Consider the following 24,326-nt stretch of genomic DNA (forward strand, 5'->3'; position numbering starts at 1 on the left):
ATGAATGAATTGGATTAGTTCTTATGTTCCTACCTAAGAAAGGGTTCTTACTTAAAGTCTCCCCTATATATATATATATATATATATATATATATATATATATTATTTTTATTTTTTTTTTATTAAAGTGCCACTGAATGATTAAAAAGATTACTTAAAGTTCATATTTGATCTTATTTTATCTCATATTTAACCTTGTTTTTATGTTTAAAAGAGCTTTTATTTGCTATGTTTGTGTGGAAAGGTACAATTTAAATTGATCAAAGCAATTATATATGAGTGGTTTTCATACCATTTGGATGGAGATTCAGTCAATTGGATGGTGGAAACAAAAGGGATCTGAGATCAAGAATTGTGCCAAAAAGCCTCAAGTCAGACCTGTACGGATATGAAGAGTCGCAGATAAGAAGTACATGAGTCATCCAGTGTGCTAAAAGTCAAGGAACAAAGCAAGGTGAATCCCCTCTGTACAGGGTAAGAGAATTGATTTTGAGGTCTCAACAATGATTGGAGTAGGGGTGTAAACGAGTCGAGCCGAGCTCGAGCCTGAGTTGGCTCGAACTCGAGCTCGTTAAAGAATGCTTGGCTTGAGTTCAATCGAGCTCAACAATTGATGCTCGAGCTCGATAATTTTCGAACAGCTCGAGCTCTAGCTCAAGTTCTGGTTCGATGGGTATCCACATAGCTTCGTCCGTTCATCGGCAGCAGTTTCGTCCGATCTCAACTAATCGACTATCGGACATCACTACAACAACTTCGTCAATTCGTCATCAGCAAAGGTGGAGACCGGAGACAAGGGTCGTCGTCGTCGGCCGGTAGTCTTCCTGCATCTCCGTATCTTGTCTCCGTGTCGTCGTGTCGTCGACAGTCTTCCAAACTCCAGAGTTAGGGCTTGGGGGAAATGGGTGAGGGAGTGCAGGACTGCGGGACTGCACGAGTATTAGAGTAGGGTAAGCCTTAGAAGGGAGTAAAATTTTAATTTTTAGTAGTAGTAATAATAATAATAATAATAATAATAATATTATTATTATTATTATTATTATTATTATTATTATTATTATTATTATTATCATAAGGCTCGTCGAGCCACGAGCATAGAATATGTGAGCTCGGCTCGAGCTCCATAAGTAAACGAGCCGCTCGAGTTCGGCTCGAGCTCAATTTTGACCGAGCTGCTTACAAGTGACTCGCGAGCGGCTCGGCTCATTTACACCCCTAGATTGGAGGCGTACGTATAGTATGCACAACAAGTGTATAAGAGCAGGATTGTTGGAGTAGGAGAAGACACAGAACATGTTGCATTTGCGAGTTACATTTTCCCTCAAGTATTTTTATTGAGTTATGATGTGTAGCTAGCTAGTATAGCTTAATGTTATGAAATTGGAAGGTACAAATGGTTTAATTTAGCAATGTTGTGAATACAGGAAGAATCAACAATTAAGAAGAATAAGAAGATGGTGAGAGACTGAGAGTGAATACAGGAAGAATCAACAATTAAGAAGAATAAGAAGATGGTGAGAGACTGAGAGTGGATGCAAATTGCAGTGGATTGAGGTTAAGTGAGTTTATAAGAATTCACTTTTGAGGTCCCAAGAATAATGGGAGAAGTATTAGAGATGCATGTATGCAGAACTCAATCCTACAGCTCGGAGATACTTAGTCTATTTGACATATACAAAAGCAAAGATGAGGAAGTGCGTTTGTTTCCATTCGCGGGGTTTCAGCAAGATGAACCAAAATCGATCATCACATAGGCTGAAACGTCGTAAATTACTGCCTACTCGAGATTTACCTAGTAGTGTGCTGCGGGGTTTCAAAAGTGGCAAGCAAGAAACATGAATGATCTCTGGTGCGGTGGAGTTGTAAATATAATTTTTTGGAAAAAAAAAAAAAAAAGTTTGGTAAGAATGTTGTTAATTTATTGATCATGCAGATATTATTTTTTAATGTATCTTTTGATTGAGTGTGATTTTTCTGTTGTTATTGACCTCTTCTAGTTAATCACAAGATCAGAGTTGATTTTGAGGTAGGTCATAGGTGGCAGTAATGGTGGGACTAGTGTTGGAGGTGTATGCAGAATTCCACATCCTTTGCATACACTTTATGTATTTGAAATGCACATAAATATAGGGCAACTGCACTTCTTTCCATCCACAAGGCCTTCCCTCCAATTTAATTTGATCACAAATTATATCATGAATTTGAACTATTGAAACTACTCTTTTCTTTAAATAATGAATAAAAATATGTCACATAAATAAAAAGAAAAAAATAAAGTCAAAATCAAGAGACTCTATAACACTATTGGTATGATTAATGATGGACAGGTAGGGTCTAGGAAAAGGACGTAACGTAACATATCACATGATCGTAATAGAATTGGTTTGAGTGTGAGAAGTAAAAGCACTGGTGCTTGAATTCTAAAGGAACCCAAATATATTAAACCCATTTGGTATTATCAGAATATTGATTTTGAGGTTCCAACAATAATGAGAGAAGTATTGTAAGTGTATGTAGAAGTCCATCCTTTACCGAAGATATTTTGTACGTGTAGCTGAAATACATAGAAACATAGAAGGGGAAGTGCGTTACTTTCCATCCACAAGGTGATACATAGAAACTAAAGGGATCCGGGATCAAGAATTAGACCAAAAAGCTTCAATTGAAACTTGTACATACTCGATGTGAACGTACGGTTGCACATGAGAAGTATGAGTAATCAGACATTCTGCGAACCAAACTGCCCCTAAAAGATATGCCTAACACTTACTGGGAAATGGTGAAAACCCAATTTAGAGAAAAAGGCATGGAGTGTTAGTACTTTGCTTAGAACCTATCACTCCTAAGGAAAATTAGAGTGTGTATCTGAATTGGTATCTGGGAAGCCAATCTTCACCCTTTTCATAGTAGTCCATCCTACTGAATGTCTGATGTGGAAAATGCATACTAGCAGCATAAGAAGCAGCACCTCGCCAAGCATCGAGAATTGGATCTGATGCTCTGAGAACTCGTATAGGCGTTCCACATGGCCTTATCATTCGAATTCCAGCTTCCAAGCGCTCAGCCATGCCCGGGTAGAGACAGCTCCCACCGGTCATAAGGATTGAATTCGTCATTCTCTCCTCCAAGGCTTGGCCCCTAGATGACATCCTCCTTAAGCACACACCAACCATTTCATCCAACCCGGCCTGGTCAATCCCAATTACGTTTGGGCTAAATAGAACTTCAGGGCACCGAAATCTTTCTACTCCAAGAATAATCTGGAAATCCTCCTTTGTGAGAGGACGAAAACGGGGTGCCTCTGATACGGAGGACCCTGATTCCGACTTTGGGAAAAATTTTGGGTCTATCTCCTGCATGAACATTTCAATGAGAGATTTATAACTCGAGTGACTTGGACTATGCACAAAATCTATATAAGCAGCAGTATAAAGAATTGGGATTGAGGATTCTACTAACTTGAAGTCTAGAAGAGATGCGAGCCAACTCTGATTCTTCTGGATCTGGCTTCTCATCATCATCGTCATCATTATCTCGGCTCATTAGCTTGTAGAGTTGCCAATCTTCATCTTTCTGACCAAAAGTATCTTCACCCTTCCCTCGATCAAATGCCGCTGTTGTTAGTAGGCGCATCCTCTCCCTTTGCTGTGCACTCAATCTCTCACCCCGGCCAACACCTCCAGAGACATTATGATTTCCATTTGCATTATCACCATTGATCTTCTGCCGTTTTCGTTGCTCAATTTTCGCCGAAAGCTCATTGTATTTTGTACGCAACTGCTCCAAATAACGCTCTGGGTTTTCTCTACATGAATAGACATAAAGGAAATTAATTAACATAGATTCAAGAAACCAGGTCAAGAATTTAAATATAGATTATTACTCCTTTTGTCCCATTTTACCTGTCATATCTACTTATTTTCTTTAGTATTTTCTATAATTTTTAAATTTGACTTTTTGCGTTAAATAATACTTTTAATAGTTTCTAAATATATAAATTTTATATACTAGCCTCATTAATTAAAATTGGGATGGAGGAAGTAATTAAAATTCAGGGATGCATACAAGCGCTTTTCTTCCTCTAGTTTCTTCTCCCTTTCTCTTTCTAATTCCTCTTCCATACGCTTCTGTTTAGCTCGTTCCCGGGCCTCAGTGGTTGCCTTCATAAAGACCTGTTTCCTTTTCTCCCTGAGCTGTGAAAAATATTAAATCCATGCCCCAAATTAAATAAACTTTTGAACCAAACAAGAAAAGTAAAAATGTATAATGTTGATCAAACCTACTGGAAAATAATACTGCACTTTGAAGAGGTTTACTTTCAAGCTTTAATGCGCTTTTTGCTTTTTATCTAGAAAATATTGTGATACAAGCCAAGTCCCAAGTATGACAATAGATATTCATAGAAAGTTGTTTCTATAGAAGATGGCAGGTCCATTGAACGATAGAAAGGTGAATGCTCATCATTTATGCATTTTAAGATAAATGCTAAATATTTCACAATATAATAAAGGAGTCTTCCATTCATACCTGCTCAGCTGAAAGCTGATCATCAGGAACGTCAATGAGGTAATATTTTTCAGCTGAGGAAGAGTCAACTTTTTCATCATTTGGAACTTGCTCACCCTTAGCTTTTCTTAGAGACTGGGTTGCTTTTGAAAGCGCAGATTCTATTTCTCGTTTAGAGGCATAGCCTCTGCTTGCAACAAAAGAAGGTATATCATCCTCCTCGACATGGTTGAGCTCCCTTAAGAGGTGTTCAAAACCTTTTACTTCATTTTCAAGTTCATTTATTCTAGAGCATCTCTTTGCTTCCGCCATCTCTCGCAACCTTTGACTTTGTTTCTCTTTTAAAGCGGCTTTTCTAGCAATTTCTTCTTCTGATGGGGGCTCCTCGACCGGTGATGGAGTCCAAGGAAGCTGCCAACACCTAGTTTTTTCTTCAGCTTCCTTATTTCCTTTCTGTTCAATATTTTAACCATTAAACAAGAGTCGAAAAGATATAATCTAGAGAAAGGGCAACTGCTAATTACCTGAAATAGTCGAACCTCTGAAGCATAATCTGCTGCAATGTAACAGTGTTCCATCTTCAAGTCTTCAACCTTCTCCCATGTAAGCTTAGGCCTGATTAAGCACCTCAGGAATATAGCATAAAACATCCCAGTTCTTATAACAATTTATCGAGGAAAAGGAACTCGAGAACCTACATGTGATGAGGATATTTAAGTGAAAGAAGTTGTTTTAAATAATTAGTGACATGGTATCCACCAACGTTTGTTCGGCAGCATGCTTCATATAGAGGTTCTCCATTGACAAACTGTAAAATATACAAAAAGCATGTCAGCATCTCATCCTCAATAAAAACTGGACAGCGAAGGATCATCAGCCCAGAGACAAATCTGGGAAATAAACAAATTGCATACATTTAATATCAAATGGGCCATTGATGAGCTAGCACTAGTATGTTAACTTTTAAAGGGTAAAGAATAATTTTCTCCAATCAACATAAGGAGCATATGCATAACATCTAACCACTACCAGTCTACCAACAGACAACAGCAAGGAAATGTTTAATTAGACATCCTCGACTCAACCAACCCCTGCCATTTAAACAAAACTCTGAATCCTTTGTACTTAAACATAATTTGTAGCTAATCACTACCAACAGCCAGGTATACATAGAAAATGAATTTGTATCTCTTGCCCTTACATAATCATGTCTAATAGGAAATCAAAGAGTGATAAAAGCAAGAAGAAGTAAAAATTTACTCATTAATAGACAGTAAATTTAAGGAACCACTGATTTAAGTCACTGTTCTCAGTATAATTAAACTGTCATCTTGCAAGCATTTGTATACGTCTAGCAATACTTTTTATGGAACCAAGACCTCTATTATTATTATTACAATCAATAGTTAGCTTTAGGCTGTAAAGCATACCGGGATAACATGGCTTGTATTAAACCCTGAGGAGATTACAAGCCCATCTTTATCACAAATCCCAAGCTTTTGATTATATTTATAACTGAAAGAAGCATCTACACCAAATGCTGCAAGAGTAAAAATTGTAAATTAACTATTATGGGATAACAAGTATATAAGCAGCAATGAATGAAGTAGTACATAGATCCACAATGCTATTATTATGGCACATGTAATGAGCCAAGTAAGGAAATGGTAAACAATGCATTTGTTTTACCACATTAGATCTAAAGGGCTTACTCTTTGTACCCAAGATATGTGTTCATAGCTTCATTACCTATTGAGGGTACTCCATAGGACTCGAAAAGCAACTCTGCCATTTTACTGCGAGATTGGACTGGATTGCAAGCACACTCGGTAATTAAAACAGGATGGTTGATCTGTCCTGTCAGAAAAGTAGAACAGCAATGGTGTCGAGAGTTTCATTCTTTTTTTTAATAGGGATATCACTAAAGTCACCAAGGGGGTACCAGCCAATACAAAAACTAAATATAAAAAGAAATAAAATAAAATAAAATAAAATTACAGCCAAAAGCGAGAAACAACTTGAGAACAAGTTTCACACACTTTGAACACATAGTACTCAAACAGTGAATTGAATGGTGATATATTATAAAAGACATGAGTAAAAATCAAACTGCAAAAGTTGTGCACATAAGAGTGATATTTTCCAAATGAATGGAGGAGAGACAAAAATGAGTTACTTTAGACTTTTCGGTAGGATCTTTCTAGGTGACACTTTGGTTTCAGGCTATGTCTAAGAAATTTAGAGTAGCACATCCCACTGATATCTCTTCATTCACATTTAAATATGTATTCCATATACATACCATTGAATTGTTTAAGCCCAATTCAGATAAGAATAGGACATGCAGATTCTTAGACTGAAGCTGGAATATTAAAAACTTGGAAATACATCTAAATAATTAGATGAACTTCTTCTAATCCAAAGAAGGTGTATGTATAAGTTAGCCCTGCATATAGACACTCCAAAGTCCAAACTACTCTTACAACATAACATGAGGCAAACTCCAGTTTGTTTATTATTTGAAAGCCTATTCAGAAACGAGTATCAGTCAGCCTTGTGCACAAATGAAACTATGTATTGCTCCAGATCCATTATTAATAATTTCTCCTGCGAGAATTAAACAACATGAATACATGATGAATGTTCATGAAAATGTACCTGCGACTGGTCTGCACCTAATCGATCAAACCCGAAGTCAAGAATCTGCAAATGAAAAAATAATAATAAATCAAATAGTCAAAGAATCCAACCCTATTATCTCATTGAGTATAAATATTTTATCATCATAAAAGGGTTCATGTTTTTCAGTTTAAGAATGCATCTCATTAGGTATGTTTTCATTGAAAAAACAAAACACGGCAATCAATATTTATTTGTATAATACCAAAAAGAAAAATCAAACAGACAGAAATTAGTAAACATCCAATAGGATATTCCTTACATATTCCATTATCTCAAACTGATAAACAACATTGTTATCAAATGCTGAGCGAGGGCCTGATCGCGTACAATCAAAATATTTCAATAGTGCAGGATTATGATCACCAACAATAGTGACAGTTTCACCTGCATTAATAAAGAATAAAGCAAACTGTTATCAAAGTGATAAATGAACATATCATATCATTCCATTCACTTATAAAACTTCCATAGTCCATTCCTGAATCAATTGTGACTATTTCCAATTCATTTTGCACTCTAATAGTCAAATACCTTGAGGTAAATTATCAAGCCCAAAAGGCAACGTTAATATGGAAGGGCATAATTGTAAAAGCAGTGGTTAAATCAATAAGAAACAGAATTTAAAAAATTGACACATCTTTTATATGCGTTTTATTTAATCCCAAAAAAATGCTTCTTAGGATCCTTGTTTCAGGGATGTGTGCAGAAGGGAGAACAGTATCAATAGGGTAAAGAGATTCCAGGAATTCTAAAGTTCCAACTTTTATACAATTGGCCCTTTTGGGGTAGGTTGCATGGTCCCTTGGTTCCAACTATGTGCTATCTTCCTTTGATTTCCTAAAACTACAAGCTCCCATGGCATGCAAGTCTGGATAGATACGTGCAACTTTAACTCTAATTTCAAATAGATTGTTAGTAGGATTGAACCCATGGACTAACAGTAAACATTTGAGAACTCAACATCTTTAAGGCAATGTTCCTATTGTTTTGAATGTCATGCAAAGTCATCTCTAGATTAATCGAAAAAGTACAAGGGTTGGTGGTAAATATGAATAGAAACCTGTATCTGCAATGTTTTGCCATTACCCAGGACCCTTGCAAAAACCAAGAAATTGGACCTTTGGTTTCCTTAACTGAAGTTGGGGCAAAAAAATTAATTGTTGATTAAGTGATAACTTAATTGAAAGTGTCAACTTACAACTGCACATAAAAAATACGGAGTAATAGACTTGAACAAGCTGTAAGAAAAATGTCACAATATATTTTTGACACACAATAAAGTGAAGGAAAAGAAAGAATATATTTTACCTATCCAAGAAAACACACCTAATGAGATGCATTCTTAAACTTAAACTACCAAACACACCTATTATTTTATGGCTTAAACTTTTTCTGAAAATGGTCAAAGGAAAAATAAATATCCTACTAGAAAAAAATCTTTCTAATCATTAATCAATTGGAAATGCTTGGGTTTCTTTAAAAAAAAAAAAAACAGAATCATCTGAAAAATGATTTGTTCAGTAGACTTAACCATCTAGACAAAGAAACAATAGATTGACAAAAACCGGGAAAAGAACGAGAACAAAAAAGCAGTGGAGATATACTTGAAACAAGAACTCAATTATGTATACAGTACAGCTAGAACTGGGTAAAAAAGAAGAAGGAGCAGGAGGAGGAATGCGACAAAGCCTAATTACCCGTAGTTTTATGGCGAGGCCTTTGGACAATGTTCCGGAAGATAACACGGGGGTCACTCTCTCCAGCCCATCTATGCAATCAAAAAGCCAAAATCAAAGCTTTTTATCATCCATACGTTCATTAAACAAATAAAAATGCACCGAAAACATATATATAAATAGATGGGAAAATTTAGGGTTTTGGACAGAGTACCCAATCCGGAAATAGGAGGCGCCATTGTCGATGACGATGGGGCAACTAGAAGGGAAGAAGCTGTAATCTGATTGTCTTTGTATCTTGGATATGAACGGCATTTTTGCAGCTTCTCTTCTCACACTCGCCTCTTTCTCCCAAGTTTAAGCCAGGAAACAGGTAATGTAGGGGGTTTGCCACTTTGATAATTTAACAGTAATGCACTAAAATAAGTAGAAGGAAAATTTATTTTATTTTACGGAGTATTTTATTTTATTGAAATAGTATTTTTGCCGCACGGAATGAATTTGTTATAATATTTTAAAAATATTTAAATCAATATACAATTATATAAATTATAACAACCAATATTATATAGTGCAATTAATGAAATAGTTGGATCAATTATGATATATATATAAAAGAGCCAACAAAGTTAGACCTATAAAGGAAACATAAAAAAATGTATACTAATGCGTATTCAAAATGACCTGTATTATATTCAACTAGTTTTTTTTGTGCATTGCGTGTATGGGATAATGCCCAATAATTATTTTTAAATAAGTATTTTAAATTATATCAGTGCAATATTATATAGGAGATGTTCATGCCCATGTAATTGAATGTTGAATTTGTGTATTTAAATCGGTAATTCAAAGTATATAAATACAATATAATATATGAGAGAATGATTATAATTGTCACTAAAATAAATATTTACAATTTTGTAATAACGTTAGTCTAAATATTTATTTTAAAAGCGATAAGTCTAAATTAATACTACTTTTGGGTTAAATTTATCCAAGTCTTCTTAATTCTCTTTTTGGTAGTATTGTCGTTGTCTTTATCTTCAGTACATGTCATGTCCTCTTTTTTTTTATTGGTAGTATGTCATGTGCAATTGGGTTACTGGTGGTAACATAGAGGGCATCATCATGCAATGAGATTATGGTGTAAGAAGTTTTAGATTTGTCTTGCATGTATATGACTGAGATCTTAGTTGTACTATGAACTCTTATCTTACAAGCGCCTATGATATTTGGTAGTGGTAGTTTTTCTCCTACATGTTTCATGTGTTATGAGATATGTGTCATAGATTATCATATGAAAATATTGAATAAAATATTAATATTTATTATATTTCTATAAAATACTTGGCAAATAAATATATAACATATTTTGTATTATAACTTTGATATTTAAGAGTTTTTTCCCAAAATGGTCCCTCGACTATCGCTCATTCTCAATTTTGCATTCCGACTTTCAATTGCACCCAATGTGGTCCTTTGACTTTTAAAAACTACTCCAAATTGGTCCTCCGTTACCTTTTCCATCAACTAGGCGTTAAGTTTAGGGGTATTTCCGTCCATTCCCCTCATTAGCGCCATACAACCGATTCGTCCCTATTGCGCCAATATGCATTCTCATATGTCATTCATCATCTCACATCATCATTAACATGCTCATAACACTTAATAACCATCAGACATAACCATTTGCCATTATTCATTCTCGACAATTTCAACAACAATTACGAATGCTCACCTTCCTCTGCCGTCTAACTCACGCTGCCGACACCGCCGTTGCCAACCACAGTCCGACGCGGAGAGAAACCAACCATCGTAAGCTCCGTTCACGCTGGGAAGCCAAACCCACTGCCGGAACAGCTACTCGCCGGGTGAACTGCTGCTGACCAAGAGAAAGGGAATAAAGAACAGGCTGCTTCTGCACACTGCCATCGCTTCTTCACTGCACATTTTTGCCGGAGCTCTTGAAGTCGCTGTCCGCCACCGTCATCGGAAGGGAGATACGAAGAGAGGAGGGCGCTTATTCGACGAGAGAGAGAGACAAAGAAGTCAGCAGATCGGGGAAGAAAGATGAACATCAATATATTGTACCCCAATCTGCTGACTGCTGAGGTACCTAAGAAGAAATATATTTTTTGATGTCATACCCAAGAAAAAATATATATTATCTAGTCAAATTGTCAATGTTCTTCGATCATTGCAGTAATATCAACTGAGGTAGAATTGCTATTGCTTCAAGATATAGGGAGAAAGTCCAAAGTAACTGAAAGAAGAAGTCAGATTTCAGGCAGTGTCAATAGAAAACTACAGTGTAATAATGGGACATGTATCAATGATATTCCTGACACAAATGATTGCCCACAAATGGTAACAGGATATACAAAACTAAGCTTCATCCAGACACTTAAACCCTCCCACCACTGCTAGCTTGTTCCTATCTCAAACATAGTAAAGAATAAAGACCCGAATCCAAGAAAAAAAGGATCAAGAGCACTTAGCAAATAAAAAAACTACGGAGTATTATTTTTCTACAGAAGAACTTGGTAGAATAAATAGCGTCTCTTTTCAAATATCTCCATCAGTAATCTTATTTTCATCCTACTGACTATGAGGTTCCCTAGCATTGTCCCAAAATGGCTTGGAACATAAACTCAAGCCCCACAAGTCACACACCCCTACCAAAAGGAAAAGTAGCAGATAAAATTAAATATATTCGGCACCTGAGGTATCAATAACACATGCCTCTATTATCATACCAAAATAGCTTGGATCCGCAGATTCAAGCCTCACAAGTCACACGCTCTTCCCAACAGGAAAAAGAATAAGATATATTGAGCAAAGGTGTCAACAACACTTACCTCCATCACAATGAATTCATGGTTAACCAAAAGTGCCAATAGGAAAAATGGTACAATCAAAAAGCAAGCAGGTGGGAGGAACTCCAGACGAAGCCAACGCCACCACTTACACCTTGGTCAAAGGCCTCTGACTGCCGGGGAGTCAAAGGTCTCGAGGAGATTTCTGATGACCTCCGATCAACCGTCTGAACCATAGGCAATGATCCAGACCCTTCCCTAGGCTCAACCACAGCCTCAGAGTGACCATGCAAAGCCGCGACCGCCGGGAGAACCTTTCCATTGACGTTGACTGCATCACGACTTGAGAGTTCGCAAGAAGTGGGCGATCAACAAATTGGCGATGGCGATGGCGATCAACATCCCTAGCATCCCTAACTCCAACGATGGACTCCGATTGCCCATGGAAGGCCTCGATCGACCAGGGGCGGTGGTCAACAAAATCGGAGTCGTGACGCGGTTATTCACAAAAGACGCGATTGAATTACTTCGGTTGTAATAGGTACGCCGCATATGAATGGACCAAAATACCCCTGAACTTAACGGCTTGTTGATGGAAAAGATAATGGAGGACCAAATTGGGGTAATATTTTAAAGTCAAGGGACCACATTGGGTGCAATTAAAAGTCGGAATGTAAAATTGAGAATGAGCAATAGTCAAGGGACCAAAATGGGAAAAAACTCGATATTTAATTACAAGATAATATAGAATACAATGGACAATGTAGTGAAAAATAATTAATTAATGAATTTGAAGGTAAGGAATCTTTGAATGGTAGAAAATAAAGATAATATAACTAATGAAATTATATCTCTTTTTAAATTTTTTATAATGAATACATTTTTTTGAATAAAAGCATTATAGACATCTAATTTTAAATTAATTAAATGCATATGTGTTATTTTTTTGTTGTAGCTACCAATTTATATTTAATTTAATAAGAGTAATAAAGTATCGTACATACTTTTTATCCACAACATTAAAGTCATTGATTTTTTTTTTTTCAATTTTCATTTGTTGTTGAGACAAATTGTTTTGGGAGTTTGTCAATGATAATTGCTATAATTGATGTCAATAGGAGATGATAATAAATAATTTGAAATATATGGTTACAATAGATATTGTTATAATGATATAATAAAAATTAACTTACAAATTTTTTTTATAAGCTTTCATACATTGATAAAATTCTAAGAATAATGTGTAAACTTATTCAATTTGAGCGAGTGGGATGTAACATTGCCAATTCTTTGGAAAATGGTCATATCGTTTTAGAGTCTGAGTGTAATTGTATTTCTGATCAACAACTTTATAATTAGGTTGCGTAGGTCTGACAATGATGTAAGAACAATTTTGTCCGATAAAAAATAATAGTATAATATTTGCAAAGTAATGTGCAATTGTACTTTTATAAAAATAATATAAAAAAATTAATACCATAATGACCTAAATCATTCCAATAATGCAAAAGCATAATTAAAATATTGAGTTTTGTTCTAAATAATCAAAAGAAGATTAATTAAACGAAAAAAAAAATCTTAAACCTAAATTTATATTTTTAAAATGCAAGAAAATGATTTTCAGAGTTCATGATTTATAATATTTGATGTTCAATTTTGAATGTTTTGTATTTAGTCGGGTTAATTATTTGACCAAAGTTTATGTTAAATTTTATATTGTATTAATTTTTTTAATATTTCGTATATTTTAACATATTCGTAATATATGTTTAACAATTATGCTAACTCTGTTTGGGATGAGGTTCGAACCTAAGAACTTTTTTATAGAAACTAATGAGTATGTTAAGAATAATAAATAGTTAATGGAATATTCCGTTGCTAAATTTTATACTAACGGAATCTAGGGCTATTTAATGGAGGAAAATAATATAATAGAGGATAAACAAAGAAAATTATAAAAAAAAAATATTAAAATTAAAATAATATGAACCATTCATTTCAAGAAACAATTACACCAACATTTTTTTTTTGTTCCAATTAAGGGTCTAACATTATTGGCTCTGATTAGATTTGTAGAAATGTATCATATTTTAGAGAGAATTGTCTTATTAAGAATATTCAGGTATTCTTGAGTGATAATTTTATGCATCAAATGTGAAAATACCCTTGATGTTTTCGATAACTATCACAGTTTTAGAATCAATCTCACATATGATCATCCGGTGATAGAAGGAAACATCCAGAGCTCAAGGAATCAAATTAACAAATTTTTTGACACGGCAGCTGAGAAAGGCGAAGAAGCAGCAAGAAGAGTGAGGGTTGGAGCTGCACAATTGAAGACATTTTGTAATGTTTATATATTTATGCTTTATGCCCATTCAATTGTAATATAATTGTAATTTTTTTAGATTATTAATGAAAATTTTCAGTGTTGGTGCTGCATTGTGTTTATTTTAGTACTTCAAGTTCCTTAGAATAAAATATTAGTTAAACTAAAGTTGGAACACTTGAACTCAAAGTTACCATATTAAAGTCCCCTGCTCACGTGGTGCATTTTGTGCGATGAACCTGTGACCTTCGCGTTATTAGCACAACGTTCTAACCAACTGTGAACTAATAGGCCTTTGATTTCCCATTTTCAGAACACTACTATATTTAGTCACTTTTTCAGCTAAAATTGGTAAAAATGTTTATGAAATGCTAAGTGTTCATATGTAAAATGCTACACCAAATTAAATGACGTAACACATGCAATGTCATTGTATTTTGTATTTATTAATTATGATCAATTTATAGTTTCTTTGTTTGTCTTGCAAAATTTTTACATATGTGGCTAGAGGTGTCAATGCGGGCCGGCCCGCCTCATTAGGCCCGCTCCATCGCGGGCTTTTTATTTAGCGGGCTTTTGCGGGCCGGCCCGTGAATCCCGCGGGCTTGGAACTATACAGCCTAAGCCCGCCCCATGCGAGCTTGCGGGTCTTGCGGGCTGGCCCGCGGGCCATCACTTAAATTAAAAAAAATTATTAAATAGTATATAAACATGTTAAAACCGCTTGAAATATGGCACTATTTATTGATCATTATTTCGCATCCTCACGGTGTATGATACACCTCAATGCACCGGAAACTTCCATAAAATCCATAAACCTCGCCCAAATCTCCCGGATCGATACCGCGTGTTGAGCAGAACTGTAGAAGGGTGATCAAAGCTAAGGTTCAACAACACAGTCTATTTCTCTCTCGGCTTCAGATTTTCCCTCTACAGTTCCCGTCTATGTATAATACATATATAAATATGTATGTTTGCTGGACTTGGAGGCGATTTAGTAATTCATAAATATGTTTGAATTGATGATTTAGTTTTAGTGATTGTTTGGTAGAGTTGGAGGCGGATGGAGATGGGAGAACTGAAGAACTACGTACTCTAGGAATTATTGAATTAAGAATTGACGAAGGATTATTGAATTATTGGATTTCTCCCATTCTGCGTACTCTTAGATAGTCAGATCTACACACGGCCTAAGAATTAAGATATTATATATATATATATATATATATATATATATATATATATATATATATATATATATATATATATATATATATATATATATATATATATTTATTTATATATTTATGTATATATGTTTTTTTTAAATATTATATATATATATATATATATATATATTTTATTTATTTATTTTTAAATATGGCATGGCCCGCGGGCTGACCCGCAACCCGCATGGATTGGCCCGCGCGAGCTTTGGCACTCCGCGGGCCATGCCCGTTAGGCCCGCATTTTCGCGAGCCTAATTTCTTGCGGCCCTAACCCGCCCCATCGCGGGGCGGGTGCGGACTAACCCGCGGGCTTCGGCCCACTTTGACACCCCTATATGTGGCCTCAAGTACTGACAAGGTCACATATTTGTATGTGAATGAGGCAGATGAAGAGTTCCCACTAGACCCTTCAGATGGTCTCTTCGATCATTTTTAGCTGATTTTTTGAACTAAATTATTTTAAATTAAATTTAAGAAAAAAAATTATATCGTGAAATTTTTTTAAATGAGAATATGCGAAACTCTTTTTTATCTTTCATAATGTTTGAAAATAATTAAATCATTATAATAAAAGAAGGTTGATTATTTTTAACTTTTAAAAAATTAAATCATACATTAGTTTGGATATTGCATGATTAGTTTCTAAATTGAGATGTAACCATTTCATTTATTTATATGAATTTTGTAAAATATACATAAATAGATTGAAGACACTTGATAAAATTAAACGAAAATGATGAATTTATCAAAATATTTGTAATTGTCATAATTTTTAAAATAATTCATAATAATGTAAATATTTAAATTTCAAAATATTTCATAAAAATTTAAAAATTTGAATACTAAATGGGTAACATTTATTTTGGTGCTTGATCTCGGTGATCTTCCTTTATCAACATTATTCATCTCGCTTGCTTTGTTATACTCCTACAAATTAGCTTTAGCTTCAATTTTGTTGCAGTATTTTTTTAAAAAGAATTTATTAGTTAAATACTCCATATTATTTATTTGTTAAATTACAGTTTCACTTATTTTATAAATGATAATTTTGTTTGGTGTGATTTTTAATAGCCTTACCTTGTTTCTCTCTAGCTAGCCTTTTCTCTTCTTCATTGTGACAAGCTTCCTTTCTCATTGTGCTTCTCTGCTTTCCATGTTTCCTTCTCGCACCTTCCCCATGGCTACTCACGTCAATGATTCTCTCCACCATGCTGAGGCCTCTGGTTCCACCAGCCCAAGACCAGATCTCCCACCACCCCCACCCCATTCCAACACATCCTCTCATTCCAGCACAGCCCACTGACTATTTGGAGTTCGCCTACGCCGCCCTGGAAACTCAATGACGAAGAATTTGGGGAATCGATCTTTGAACAGAACATGGACTTTAGTCTTACGCTTGTGGGAAGGCTTATCACTGATAAGTTGGTGAAGTTTGCTTTCATGAGGGACACTCTGGCAGCGGTTGGCGACTGGGCAGAGGGGATGGCTGTCAAGGATATTGGTAACAACACTTTTCTTTTCCAGTTCTTTCATGAGATAGATTTGAAACGTATCCTTGATGATGGCCCTTGGTCTTTTGAGCAAAGCCTGCTTATTCTTTCTAAGTTGCAACCAAATATCCCCCCCTCTAGCTATAGAACTCAACAAGGCCGATTTCTAGGTACAACTTCATGATCTGCCTATCAGCTTCTATTCGGAAAAGATGGCAAAATCTATCGGAGACTTTATTGACTCATTTGTTCAGTTTGATAAGAGCAACTACGAAGGGTGGTGGAGATCCTTTCTCCGAATTCGTGTAACCATCGACATTTCAAAACCTTTGTTAGGCCAGATGCGCATCAAGAAAAGTGGCGGTGACTAGTCATGGATAACTATCAAATACGAGCGTATTCCATACCTTTGTTTCATCTGCGGTCTTATCGAACTTACTGAGAAGTTTTTCCCAAAACTCTTTGAGGGCATCAACTTGATGGTGGAGAAGTTGTATGGAGCATAGCTCCATGCTCCAAGTCGCCGAGGTCCGCCGGCGACAGGCCGCCGATGGCTCATTCTTGACGAAGATATCCACTCCGGGACAAACCAGCCTAACGGCCAATGATAGCGTGGTACGATGTCAGGGAAGAATGGGAGTACGATACCGGGCACATTGTACGACCGTATCACGCCTTAGGCTACGGATAAACCGCATAGCATCCACGTGGCCCAAACCACTACAGATTTTGGACACGGATGGTGGGACAACATCACGTGATGATGCTGAGAATGAAGGGTTAGTGATTCTCGAGCAGAAACGTCGTCGTATGGACTCTGATGGGCCATCTATGCAGCTCAACTTAATTTATGTTGATGTTGTTGAACCAGACAGCTTCTCAAAAAATGATTTTGGGGCGGGACTTGTGGATCAGGCCCGCTCAGAACAATGAGTATTTTAGCTTGGAATTGTCGTGGGCTTGGGAACTCGGCGATAGTTCAGGTGTTGATGGACCTAGTCCACACTAAGAAACCCAACATTATATTTCTGGAGGAGACTTTCGTGGGCCTTAGTAAGTTGTAAAGTATTGGGCATATCTGGCCTGTTTTGTGACAACCCAAAAATATTTTTCTTAAATTTCTATTTTTATAAAATTCCAAAATATTTATTTTCACTATTCCAAAAATTTTTCAAAAACGGTGTATGAATTAAATATTTTAAAGAGTTTATTACCGAAATAGTCCCTCGACTATTGTGAAAGTACCAATTTGGTCCTCGACAATTTTTTTTACCCAATTAAGTCCTCAACTTTGAAAATGTTAACCATTTTAGTCCTCCGTTAGTTCAGGGGTTAGAAATCTGTTAAATAGGAAGGTATTAATGGAATTTCACTTGATAATACTCATTTTTATCTTATTTAATTGTTTAACCCTATTTTTACAACATATTCTCGCTTCATCCTCACTTCAAAGCCATAATGCCAGAGCGAGCTACATCTGATAACTCTCTTCAGTTTGATGTGCCCAACTCTTGGACGAAGATGAGCCACCACCGCCTACAGAGGAGATTTTCGCCGCCGTCAGCCCACCAACACCATCATTCAATTGCCCATAAGATGCATCGGGATTCGATAGCGACGGTATGCAGTATTCCTCGGAGATGGAGCTCTCCTCGAAACTACTCCCTCTAGACTGCCTCTGCAGAGCGATGGAAAACGGGTAGCTAGAAGCCCCGATCCGACTCTGAGCTTGATTCGTCAGATTGTCAATCAAGTCGGAATCAGATCCTTTCCCCTCACTCTTCTCCCCTAACAGAGACTCGTGATATGGCGCCCCAGGCCCCCAGTTGCAGCCCCCGCAATCTTGGGCATACCTTCGCTATCACATCCTGCATACAATCTAGCGGGAGTCTTGTAGAAAGCACTACAGCCCTCGTCTCCCTCACGTCTGACGCGAACAGATCTCCTCCGACGTGCAACGATGACCGGCAACCCCTGTTCTCCAAGCTTAGTAGCAGATTCACGGCGAAGCAACAAGATCCGGCGACCTTGAGTTCTGCTCCGGCGGCTACATTGGTGAACTCCAGTAGCGGCGATGGTTTCCGGTGTTGCAATAGAAGAGCCAACGGGGCTCAGCAACTCCTCTTGGCATGTAGCGGAGTTCTGGCGAGGTCAGGGTCTTCACCGGCAATTTTCGATTCCCGCGAGCAGTGGCTGCAAAGGGCAGTGCGGTTGTACTCCCTCTTCACCGGCAATGGGTCTTCTGGAGACGACGGGAGGCAAAATGATTAACATCTTCACCGGAAATTCTCATGGGAAATTCCATTAATAACCTCTCATTCAACGGGCTTCTAACCCTGATTTAACGGAGGACCAAAATGGTTAACATTTTCAAAGTCGAGGACTTAATTAAGTAAGAAAAATTGTCAAGGACCAAATTGGTAATTTCGTAATAGTCGAGGGACCATTTCGGTAATAAACTCTATTTTAAATCGAGTTTATAAAAAAAATTCAACACCGAGAGTTATCCTATTTTGAAAATCCTAAGTTTTGGGTACATTTACGTACCAAGTTTTGACGCACAAAGTCAATTTGAGTGAAACCTGAGAGGAACCTGTGAAACCTAAACCAAGTGTTTTAATTAGAAACTACTTTTTAGAAAATCTAATTTTGACCCCAAGTTGTCTAAAATTATTTTTAAGGCCTTGGTCAATGTTATAAGGTGAACCTTGATATTTCTACAAGCCAAAACATTGTCTGTTATTTTAGAACAAGGAAAATTACTCATTCACCCTCCAACCAATCATTTGCAACCTAGGGTTTTGGACCTTATTTAACCTTCACTATTCCATTGTTTTATTAGATCCTCTCTTTTGGCCTCTCCACTCCAAGTTCTAGTCTCTATAGAAGAAGAAGGAAGAACACAGTAAGCATTCTTGGCTTTCATCTCATCCATTCATTTCATCTTCTCTCCTAGGTTATCCACCTTTGCCTTCAATCTCTGAGTTCTTTCCCTTGAGCTTTGTGTGTATCTTTGTTGTTTGAGAAGATTAGGTGGTGAATGAGGTAGTAACTGAGTTAGAAAGGAAAGAGGGATCCACACAAGAAGAAGAAGAAGAAGCTCAAGGTATAAACCATGGGCTCCCAAACTAGTTTTTGCTCTGTTAAATGTTAGAAATGTGAAATAGATGTTTATAAATGCTAGATAATGTTTGTTGATGAACTATTTGTGTGTTATTGATGATCTATGATTGATTTATTGAGGTGTGGAGGTGTGTATTGTTGCTTTGAGTTGTTTACAAGTGAAGAAGAAAACAATGGTGCATACTGTCTGTGCATCAGGTGGTCTCACGGGCCTAGCCAACATAAGCCACTCAAGTATGTACTAAAATGGCAGAAAACTTCACTTATGCATGGGAGTGCGTTGGAAGCAAAGTAGTGGGGGGACACGTGTGCGGCCAATAAAGAAAGATGCCTGATGTCATCCACTTGTCAACCATCCGTGAGTCATTCAACAATATAAATAGGCACCCTTCCCTCTCTTTAAAAGGCTTCCATTGGCTCACCAAACTCCTTCTGGTCCATTTGTCTGAGTCTCCTTCCTCACCCTGGCACACCAAGGTGCAGTAATATTGTTATTTCTATTTCATTATTATTAGTGCTATAGCTTGTTTTATTAGTATTCGCACCACCATTTTGGGCCATATTTCATTCCTTAAGGCTATAGTATTTATTATTTAAGAATTCTTTCGGCCGCCGTTTTGGGCCAATATCTCAGGCTTTGTAGTACTATTTTGGGCCTAGCGCCTTGGGTAATAAAGTTACTATTTTCCTGCCCCCCCCCCCCCCCCCCATTCTGTACCTATATACCCGGTTTATGGTGGACCCGGATCCAACAAAACCATCCGCTCTCAATTAGGTTTGGTGCCAATTTCCTAAAGTTTTTAAAGAAAAAGGAAATTCTATACAAAATTAACCACATGTATATATAAAAGATAACGTACAATTCCAGAAATGCTAAGATTGGACACAAATATATACAAGAATTTCCGAAAAAAATAATTAAACAAATTTTTTTTAATGACAAATTTGCAGAAATTATGCATAATAACCTTGCATTATCCTCCCCCACACTTAAAGTGTTGCATCATCCTCGATGCAAATGGGACTACGTGGATTCAAAAGAATGAAGAAATATGGTTAAAGGACATGCGGGTTACAAAGCTTATAAAAGAAAAAGCTTGATAAAATAAAAAGGAAAATAGTAAGTAAACTCCCCTAGTGATATTCACGTGTGAATTATGGGAATATACTACGAGTCATATCCTGTAATTGTTGATCAAAATGGACAAACAAATATATGGACAATTAGAAACACAGAAATAGGAAATATACCAGTTATTACAAACCAAAAGAAAAATATGTCTAGCTGTTAGGAAAAATAAAGCACATAAACATAAAATGAAAATAGAAATAAAAATAAACAAGCCAAAGTTCAAAAGTAAATAAAAATAGAGTCAAGGGGATCATCCATAAACTCGTCTCAACGAAAGACCTTAAAACCAAATAAGACATGACTCAAATTCAGAAGTATTGGTATAAGTCACCATGATGTGGCTCGTATCTCGCGTCCTCTCGTGCCATACATGCAACCATGAATATGGAGATAATGGTGGTGAATGCTCTAGTGAGTTTTCCTCATAAGATGATTCAGGGGGAATGGAATGTTCAAATGGATCGCAATCATTAGATAATGTTGGAGCTGAGTGTTCAAAGGGATCTTCATCGACAGATGATGGTAGAATTGAATGCTCCAAAGGATCTTCATCGTCAGATGACTCCTCATAATGTTCAATATCATGAACTTCCTTATATTCGGCCCTTGTTGTTGGTAGAGAAATGGGTTTTTGTTCTGGAATGTAGTATGAACGTCGTTCGAGTCAAGACTATGTCAATATATACAAGAAAATCTTAATCAATTTAGCTAATTTCATTGTGGATCACAAGACTAGGTCAACGCCCATGCGGCGGGCCATAGGGTTGGCCCAAATCTAGCCGCTCTGGCCCCATAAGCGGGTTCCGAGGCGAAATGGCGGTTGCCCGGGGCTGGCTACGAAGGCCAAGTCCCCTCTTCCAAGTCCAACCACCCGACTTGGGTAGCCTGTCCAGGGTTGGCCGCGGAGCCTGGGCCCTCGAACCTAGGAATTGGACCCCGGGTCCTCACATCCGAGACTTGGGTCTCGGGTCCCCGCATCTATGTCCAACTCCCCGGTTCAGCTAGCCTCATTCGAATTTATCAGTCCGAGTCATTCACATTGGGTCATCAGTTGGGTCTTCTATCTTAGGTTCGAGTCACCTTCTTGGGCATCGAGTCGCTAACTCTAAGCACTGGATCCTCATTTTTGGGTCGTTTCCAATACCTCCATCAATGTCACATAAGTATAGAATAAAAAAAATGAGAGTATTTGGTCCATACGAGTAGTTCAGTTAATACTCAAATTATAAATTGTTGATAAAAATATAAGATTGAATGGTAAAGAGTGGAAAGTGTGAGTCAAAGGAAAATGAGTGTTTGGTCAAAGGAAAATACCCTCATTTTCTTGGAAAATGACTTCCCCTGTTTTGTTTTTGTTTTTGTTTTGTTTTTGTTTTTTTTTTTTTTGATGTCGTTTTCCAATTTTTGCCCACCACTATCACCACCACCACCACTATTACCATCACTACCCCCATCGTCACCGCCACCACCACTACTATCACTACTATTACCGTCGCCACCACCACCACCACTATTACCTCCATCATTAATAACAACAACAACAACAACAACAACAACAACAATAATAATAATAATAATAATAATAATAATAATATTATTATTATTATTATAATAATAATAATAATAATAATAATAATAATAATAATAATAATATTATTATTATTATTATTATTATTATTATTATTATTATTATAAATGGTGTTATATTCTAAACAAAACCATTAAAATGTTTAATTATAAAATTTTGTTCATTTTTCATAAAATAAACCAAACACACTAAAACAGTTTTTTAGAATGTAACCAAACACTGAAAATAAAAATACTTATTTTTAGAAAATATTTTTTTAAAAGTCATTTTCATGATTTTCAAACATATCTTTTGCTGGCAAAATAGTACTTATTGGCCCTGTTTGGTAAAATGGCTGGTAGTGCATCCCGATCCATTTGCCCCGATGACGGTCGATGATATTCCCGAGCCTCCGGCTTGTGTCGAACTCTACCCGACCCCCGAGCTTCTCGGCGATCCTGGCCGCTTCTCCTTTCGTCAGTCGGCTCATCTGCTGTTCGACATTCTCGCTGTTCAAGAATTCGAACTCCTCGGCTGCTGGTGCGGCCGGCCCGACCGTATCTTCCTCAGTCGGCTCGGGAACGTTCCCTTGGTCGTCTCCTCGAGGAATGGCTTCCGGGTGATCCCCTATCACCCGGGTTGGCGTTTCCCTAACACCCTCGGTCGGAGAATTCCGTCCGCCTGTCGAGGCTTCCTCGTCTTCTCCGCTGGAACTCCCCAACCCGCTTGAGCTGGAGCCCGATGACCCGGACGAGCTTGATGTTTCTCTTCGCTCGGGGGCCCGCTCGGGGGCTTGTACCGGTCGGTGGATGACCTCAGGTGAGTAGGACATGATGTCCACTTCTTCATCGCTAAGGTGCTCGACTTCCTCATCGTAGTCCGCGACCGAGGCGTTTTGGCTGTCAGAGTCGGTCATTTCGATCTACCTAAAGGTCGGTCGAGTTAGTAGGGGACTCGAGATGTCCGGGACAGTTAGTTGCGACCTATCAGCCCTACGTATAAATATAAATGTTAAGTAAGAGGAGGGGCTGAGAACTTACCGATTGAAGGTGCTTGGCGAGGAGAGTCTTGAAATCCTTTGCTCGATTGCCTTTGTGAAGTGCTTTGCTCGGGACTCTCTGAGGGTACCGATCGAAGCAGTAGATTGGAGAAAGTTAAGATGAGGGCCTCAAGGGCCTATTTATAGGAGAGCATTTAGGCGGGAAATGAGTCCACTTGCATGACACGACCCGCACTGATTCCGAGGCGACCGTTGCAGTCGTAGAGGCCGGCAGTGGCCGACACGTGGCAAGGGAAGGAATGACAGCTGGCTGGTTGGTCTGATGGCTGACGGTTGGGCTTCTTCATCCCGTCCCGTTTTCACCCGGACGGTCAAAAAGGCCCGGGCTGGGGGGCTCTTGGTAGGGAATATCCCGACCGACATAGCTTTACCCCGATCCGTGTGCCTTCGTCCTTTTCTTCTTGTCTTTGCAGGTAACAGGTCGGGTTTCTTGTGAAAGACCCGGTCGGGGCACGACCGGGAGTTACCCGAGCGGCAGTGTCGACCACCGAGCGGTAGCCCTTAGGCGAGAGAGCTGACGAAGGACACGTGGCGGCTCCATGCGACGACAGGCAGGGCACCTGGGAGGATGACACGTGGAGGACATGCCGAACGACCGGATTTGTGTCTCCGGCTCCACGGCTATAAATACCCGCGATAGCTACAGTGTGGGGGACTTTTGGACGATCGATAGGTTGTTGTTAGAGAATCCCGACCGCAGTCAGTCGGTACTCAGA

General features: G+C 37.7%; 1 protein-coding gene and 2 long non-coding RNA genes across 5 annotated transcripts; 2 read left to right on the top strand and 1 right to left on the bottom strand.

The window, feature by feature from the left end:
* Positions 1-459: 459 nt before the first annotated feature.
* On the top strand, positions 460-1,677 carry LOC109184830. 2 transcript variants are annotated; one of them, XR_002054889.1, is made up of 3 exons: positions 460-518; positions 1,227-1,308; positions 1,482-1,677. It is a non-coding gene; the product is annotated as an uncharacterized LOC109184830 (long non-coding RNA). The 2 variants fall into 2 exon arrangements; XR_002054888.1 differs by lacking the exon at positions 1,482-1,677 and adding an exon at positions 1,425-1,443.
* Positions 1,678-2,614: 937 nt separating this feature from the next.
* LOC109184829 (actin-related protein 5) lies at positions 2,615-9,244 on the bottom strand. 2 transcript variants are annotated; one of them, XM_019334878.1, is made up of 12 exons: positions 9,079-9,244; positions 8,886-8,956; positions 7,448-7,572; positions 7,165-7,209; positions 6,256-6,358; positions 5,937-6,046; positions 5,205-5,314; positions 5,031-5,121; positions 4,528-4,959; positions 4,066-4,193; positions 3,460-3,805; positions 2,615-3,353 (listed from the first exon to the last, which is right to left on the bottom strand). In XM_019334878.1, exons 1-12 carry the CDS (start codon positions 9,177-9,179, stop codon positions 2,853-2,855), a joined length of 2,163 nt encoding a protein of 720 aa, XP_019190423.1. In that variant the 5' UTR covers positions 9,180-9,244; the 3' UTR covers positions 2,615-2,852. The 2 variants fall into 2 exon arrangements, with proteins under 2 accessions (XP_019190423.1, XP_019190424.1); XM_019334879.1 differs by lacking the exons at positions 8,886-8,956; positions 9,079-9,244 and having other exon boundaries at positions 6,256-6,363; positions 7,448-7,519.
* A 4,505-nt stretch (positions 9,245-13,749) lies between these two features.
* Positions 13,750-21,736, top strand: LOC109184849. The gene is made up of 3 exons (XR_002054896.1): positions 13,750-13,760; positions 19,778-19,784; positions 21,653-21,736. It is a non-coding gene; the product is annotated as an uncharacterized LOC109184849 (long non-coding RNA).
* The last annotated feature ends 2,590 nt before the right edge of the window (positions 21,737-24,326 follow it).

Source organism: Ipomoea nil, unplaced genomic scaffold (genome assembly GCF_001879475.1).
Source record: "Ipomoea nil cultivar Tokyo-kokei standard unplaced genomic scaffold, Asagao_1.1 scaffold1286, whole genome shotgun sequence".
Lineage (NCBI taxonomy): Eukaryota > Viridiplantae > Streptophyta > Magnoliopsida > Solanales > Convolvulaceae > Ipomoea > Ipomoea nil.